Source organism: Trachymyrmex septentrionalis, unplaced genomic scaffold, assembly GCF_001594115.1.
Source record: "Trachymyrmex septentrionalis isolate Tsep2-gDNA-1 unplaced genomic scaffold, Tsep1.0 scaffold246, whole genome shotgun sequence".
Lineage (NCBI taxonomy): Eukaryota > Metazoa > Arthropoda > Insecta > Hymenoptera > Formicidae > Trachymyrmex > Trachymyrmex septentrionalis.
Genome location: NW_017305404.1, coordinates 238,544 through 245,404, shown reverse-complemented (window position 1 = coordinate 245,404; position 6,861 = coordinate 238,544). Strand labels below are relative to the sequence as shown.

Below are 6,861 nucleotides of genomic sequence, written 5' to 3'. Positions count from 1 at the left end.
TGGTGGTGGTGTGTGTGGGTGGGGGGGGGGGGGGGGTACGTGGGGATATATTTATTCTTTAAAATTGGGTATTTCCGCCTCATCTTTGAATGACCTCTTGTAAACGTGCATTCATGCAGTTTCTAATTAAAATCTGAGGAATTTTCCATCATATTTGATGTATTGCTACTTCCAGTTCCTGCAGATTTGTTAGTTGTTTCTCTGACCTTTGTAATCTTCTTCATATCATATATCTCATACATGTTTATTGGTATTCAAATCCGCGCTCATTGGTGGATGTGGTAGCATCTCATTGTTTTATTCTGATGTAAGACAATGCTCGCTCACATACAGACAGAATTGCAATTAACTTCCTCGAAAAAAACAACATCGACATCCACCAATGAGCGCGGATTTGAATCCCATGCACATGTATGATATGATGGGAAGAAGACTACGAAGTTAGAGGAACCGCCCACAAATCTAAAGCAACTGGAAGCAGCATTGCATCGAATATGGTGGAAAATTTCTCAGGCTTCAATTAGAGCTTGCATAAGTGTACGTTTACAAAAGATAATCCGAAGATGAGGCGAAAATATACAATTCTAAAGAGTAAATATATTTCCACATACCTCTGCACGCACACGCACACGCACACGCACACTTAGTGAGACCTATATGTAGTTCTATTTATAATTCATTTATTAATTTTTAAAAACAAGATAAGTATGTTATTTTTTTCTTTAATCAAATAATTATTATATTATTTAGATTAATGTAATCAATGATCTACCAGTTGGTCAAACTTTGATGGATCATATATTAACTGGCCTTGACTTGATTGTGCTTAATGCAAGTCTTGGATTGAATCTTTCGGATATCTTTAATCCTATGTCAGCCCTCAATTACTTCTTTTTTGGGAAAGGTAAAACAAATATATTAATACGTATAAAGCTATGCATGCGAATGCTTGTCATTTGCTTCAAAAGTAGCATTATTTTTTTGTTTTTGTTACGGAGTAAAAAGAAGAAGTGTAATCACAACTCACGTAACCTTAACTCTTAAACGAGGTTCAACTTATTTTTTTATTTCTTTCCGATTCTAGAATTGAAAAGAAATGAATAAGTTGAATTTCGAGAGTTAACTGTGAGTTGTGGAAGGCCTTATCCAATCCAATCCATTCTCGTTTGCGCATGCATGTATTTTTTAATAAATATTGATGTATTCACTTTTTGATCAAATAAAATAAAGTTTTATACAGATTGAAATTTTGCACTAATAATAAAACGTGCATACATGTGTATTGTGTACGCGTTATCATGTGGTACATACTTTTAACTTTTTCTGCAATAGCATTCAAACTGCATCGTTTTGATTTTCCATGTGTTTTCCGAAGCCACGTTTCGAGCTGTGTTTCATCCTCGAGTTTGGTCTTCTTTTTATTCCGTAGTTTTTGTATTATATATAACTAATAGATATATAGTAGCAAATGGAAAATATTAATATAATTATAAAAAATTTTAAAAGATATGTTTTATTTCAAATGTAATGGGTAAATCGAACATCTCGAAAAATATGAAAGATACAGAAAAATGTTAGTGAAATTAGGTTATTCGGAAAGTAATTTCGTTTTTTCCCAACAGAGGACTTATTGTATTTTTTCACAGCCAACTTCACACTTAAGCCGCATAATCATTATATATTTTGACAGCTGATATAGCAAGGCTTGCTTGTGAAAAAAGTTCGATTGATTCTACGCAGTAGTTTTTGGTTGGTGCCCTATCAAATATGGAAAGTGAAAAGCAGCATTTTCGGCATATTTTACTTTTTTACTATCGAAAAGGTAAAAATGCTGTTCAAGCAAGAAAAAAATTATCCGATGTCTATGGAGAAGATGTATTGACAGAACGCCAGTGCCAAAACTGGTTTGCAAAATTTCGATCCAGTAATTTTGATGTTGAAGATGCACCACGTTCTGGAAGGCCAGTTGAAGCTGATGAAGACACAATAAAGGCATTAATTGATCCAAACCGGCGAATAACAACTCGTGAGATCGCTGAGAGATTAAATTTATCACATTCGACCATTCATGATCACTTGAAACGCGTCTGATTGAAAATCGTCTTTCATAAGAAAAAACGAAATTACTTTCCGAACAACCTAATATTAATTTTTTTTATAATTGTATTTTTAGGAACAGAATAACGAGATAAATCAATTGAGGAAAAGAGAACAAGGTAATTATACAAATTAGGGGATTCCCCTCTCCCCGATGACCTTGCCATTGTCAAATGTCTATGGCCTTGAGTAACTTCCGACAAATTTTAGCCTTTGCTCGTTATCCATTAAAAAGTTATTATAACAAAATAAGTTTAAAAAATAACATCTTTTTTTTATTATTTAAAACAAAATTCTGCTTTAATGCTTCTGAGTACTCAGCTATAAGAACTCCGCGTTGACGGTGGCGACATAGAATCAAACGGCGGCCTGGCGTAACTGGTAGCCACATACGCAAGTACAAGCTCATGTCTATGTGCTCGCCTTCGGCGCACTAAGAGCGAAGAGACAGCGAGAGAATATTCGTCCTTCTTGCTCTTGTTTCAAGCGAGCGAAAATGCTTTCTCGGCAATCTCGGCCACTCAGCGTATCAATAAAGGGGCATTCTAAATAACATATAAGTTTTAATAAATTATAGTAATAGTCTCTTCATTAATCCAGAATATATAATGCCTAATTTCTTCACTTGTAGATAAGTTGCGGATAATCTTATCCAGGAGATATCTCCATTATAATCTGCAAGATATTTCTTGGATAAAATCTAGAGGTGAAGAAATTGAGCATAAATCATGTCAAAATGCAACAGTTTACGAGATATTTAATGATTTACAATTTTTCATGCACGTTTTATACCTCGTTCATAGATTCGTGTAACAAAAACTTTGTGTGGTCGAATTGAATGTAAGATGATCGGAACACTGGAGATACCAAGTTCGAATCCTGCTTTTTTTTCTACAGTTTTTAAAAAAAATAAGTAATCATATTCTCTGGAGACATTTGTTAATAATAAGTAATATACGTATATTAGGTCAATATATTTTCATATAATTTTTGAAATAATTCGTGTATGGGACATTTTAAAGTAACAACTACAGAAAAAACACATTTTGCTTTTTAATTAACAAAAAATTATTTTAAAAATTGTACAACATACAATATGAGGGAAAATCAATAATTACTTGTATTTGAAGACAGACGGCGTTGCTGATGCAAGTTGACATTACCATCAGTACTACTATTTTTCAAACGACGTCATACAAAGTTTCAAAGTGATTCATGCAATAATTTTGATTTGACAGCAATTCGTAGTGAGCGTATTTGGTGTTTTTCGATATGGAAAAAGAGCAATATCGGTATAGAAGGCATCCAACTTTTGATTTCTTTGCACATTTTTCTATTCAAAAATAAAAAACGAATCACGGATTGATATTGATATTGCTATGGATATTGCTATCATCTATCGATATATTGCTCTTTTTCCATTATATCAAAAACATTAAACACGTTCACTACGAATTGCTGTCAAATTAAAATTCGCATGAATCACTCTGAAATTTTATATAGAGTCGTTTGAAAGATGATAGTATACGATGGCACCGACGAGATACTTAGAGACTTACTATAAAGAAAACAAATTTTTTTTATTTTTCTATTTATATAACAAAATACACCCACCACCCGTAATTTTCTTAAATTTTCAATTTTTTTAAACCAAATTAAAGATTATTTTTTTACAAATTTAACCATGTGTAATAAAGTTACATTTCGACATATCGTTTTCGAGAATTAATTAACACTTCCGTATATATGCTATCCATGCTCATATGCGTAAGTAATTATCGTCGGAACAATAAAATATATAAAAAGATATCTTAAGTAAAATTTATATAGTTTTTTACACGTGTGTGTATTTAGATTTTGTAAATATATAATATTTTTAAGATATATGTATGTACTTCCAACATACGTACAAGATATCCTAAAATTTGCAACTTAAAATACTTAGTAATGTAATTTTCTTACGGACTCTTCCAAATTCAAACCAAAAAAGAATCCAAAAACAGAGCGAGAGTCAGTGTGGTATTTAGTACACAAAGTATAATCTTAAACCTTTATTCAAATAACCATTGTACGCTCATTTTAGAGTCCTCGTCAATAATACAAAAATTAAAATTTCTTTCTTGCATGTCTAAGGAGAAATCACCATCAGATTTACAGATTTGATGTTGTGCAATCTGATAAAATATTAAGCAACGTAATATAAAATATTTAATGATCAGTACAAAAACTAAAGAAAAACGGTGACTCATTCCAAACATGAAAGAAAATTGTCTTAAAAAATTGGATAATAACGTATGAAGTACAATTTCAAATTAATTGCAGATTGAGAAAATCTTATTAAACACAAATTCTAAAGGGAATTTCAATCTATTATGTAACAAATTAAAAGTTCTCAAGTATAAATCAACAAGATTTTTTTTGGAACTGTCATAACAATATCGTTGACATAACGAAAATAAAGCATGAGTTGAAAATCTACAATCTTCAATACTTTGGTTTCTAAATCTCTCATCATCAAATCAGCAACAATTTTGGGGAGAAAGGAGTCCCATAAGAGTATCGTAATTTTGCTTTTAAAAATAACCATCGAAGCAAAACTAAGTCGAATAGGACTAGCCGAACCACAGAGATAAGTCCTTCTCTCAGAATGTTGACTTTATTCATAAAAAAATTCCATCTTTTATCTATACACACAATGGTCAAATCAATAGAAATATTCGTGAATAAGAACACAATGTCTAATGAAATTAAAACCTAATCAGTTCCAAATCGTGTTCCTTTAAGTTTCTGTACTAATTGGAAATTGTTGTCAATATTGCTGAACGATTTAGGCACATTTTTTGAGATAATATCATGGAGAAAAGTTGCCAAAGTATAAAGAGGACTATTTATAGACAATATTATCCCGATTGGACAGTTCTTTTTATATACTTTAGGTAATGCATACGCTCTCGGGAAATTATCCTCACTACAATATAATTTTTTATACATTGATTCATTTATAAAAATTTTTCTCTTCCATCTTAGGAGCAACTCATGGATATCATTAGTTTATTAATCGAGTCTTTCTTCAATTTAATGTAAGTTTCTTTATCCTCAAATATCTACAAAACTTTAGATTTATAACCATTATTGTTTAGTGCAACTGTAATGTTTCCCTTGTTAGCTTTTGTAAAGACGATATTAGGGTTATGTTTTAAAAATTCTTTGGTGGCCTTGATTAACTGTGCAATTTTTTTATTAACATCATTTTTGGAAATAGAAAAAAATGATAGTTTTTTAAGAATCGGTAAAGAAATGTCTCTGATCATAGCTGTGTTCAGTGCTGTATTTCATAACTTATCTTTTAAAAAAAAAGATTAAAAAAGCGCTAAGTATGCGTGCTTTTTATGAAGAATTATTTAACCCGGTTTCACCAAGGCCAAATACTTAATTGGCCGTAGAACTGACTAATTGTGTTTGCTGTTTAGTAGAATTGATCACTTATGGTTGACAGTTAATCACGGATTCGTCTTAACCGACTCTTTATATATAATACTAAGTATCCTAATTAATAGAAGTTTTAATTTTTCTTCAAGGATATTCTTATTGAAGGTCTTCTTATTCCAACCCAAGTAATCGTAACTTTAATTTTCTGTCAAAAATTATTACTCTTCGAAAAAAATTAATATATTAAATGAAAAAATAAACTCAAATGCTACAATTTTAACTAATCAAGTTAAATTCTATCAAATTAAAAAAGTAAAACAAATGGTACTGCCTCTTGTTATTTACTTAATTCTAATGATATGTATCATTCGTATAAAAGATTTGATATCAATAAAATTGACGCCAAGTGATATTCTTCAAAATTTTATGTAATCAACAATTGGCACAAATTAAATTCCGTGTAATTTGGATAAAAAAAATTAAATAAATAAATAAATAATATTTATAATATCAAATAAATAATACAATATTAACTTTAATGATATGTAATATAATGATAACAAATAATATTAGCTTTAATGATATATATCATTCCTATAAAAGATTTGATATCAAGAACTGGCGCCAAGTTAACTGCCATTTTTTTATACTAAATTAAATAAATAATGAATATTAATCTAATATGATACGCATTTGTAAAAGATTTTGATATTAACAATTGTGGCGCCAAGTTAAATTCTACTATCGAAATAAAAAGTAAAATCCAAGTGACTCTTTGTTATTATTTACTTAATTCCAATGGTACTATCTTTAATTTTTATGCAATGAAACCTAAGTATACGTATATCTTATTGAAAGATCTTCCTATTCCAATCCAAATGGTTTAAACTCCTCTTAAAAAAATTATTATATCACAATTCATTCAAAAACATTTTCTCTTCTAACTGAAGTAGTGGTTATTTAATTCTTCTTCAAAATATTATACAAATCATTATCACAAAATTGCGTTACCTTGCTCAATTTAAATGTTATCACAAAAAATTAAAGAGTTAACCGTATAAAACGAAAAAATTTAATTTAAATAAAAAAATTTTTCATAAAACACTTAAAATAAAAAATTAAAGTAAAACACTTGGCGTTGCTAGATATAATAACATAGTAAAATATAAATGTATAATATTTAGAAAAATAACATAAAAACAAGAAATATATTAATAAGAAAAATTAGAATTATATAAAAAAATATGAATATTTAGAAAAATAAGAAGCATTCCCAATGAGAATTAAAGTATCTAGCGTATGTATATATGTGATTGAGTTATAGAGTCGTGTAAA

The 6,861-nt window shown here is 29.6% G+C and overlaps 1 protein-coding gene across 1 annotated transcript in view; it reads left to right on the top strand.

The window, feature by feature from the left end:
• The window catches only part of LOC108748835 (glucose dehydrogenase [FAD, quinone]-like), a 71,090-nt gene that overhangs the window by 37,385 nt on the left and 26,844 nt on the right, over positions 1 to 6,861 (top strand). Inside the window, exon 7 of the mRNA XM_018487209.1 lies at positions 751 to 904. Within this exon, the coding sequence (XP_018342711.1) occupies positions 751 to 904 (154 nt within the window). The remainder of the gene's footprint in view (positions 1 to 750; positions 905 to 6,861) is intronic.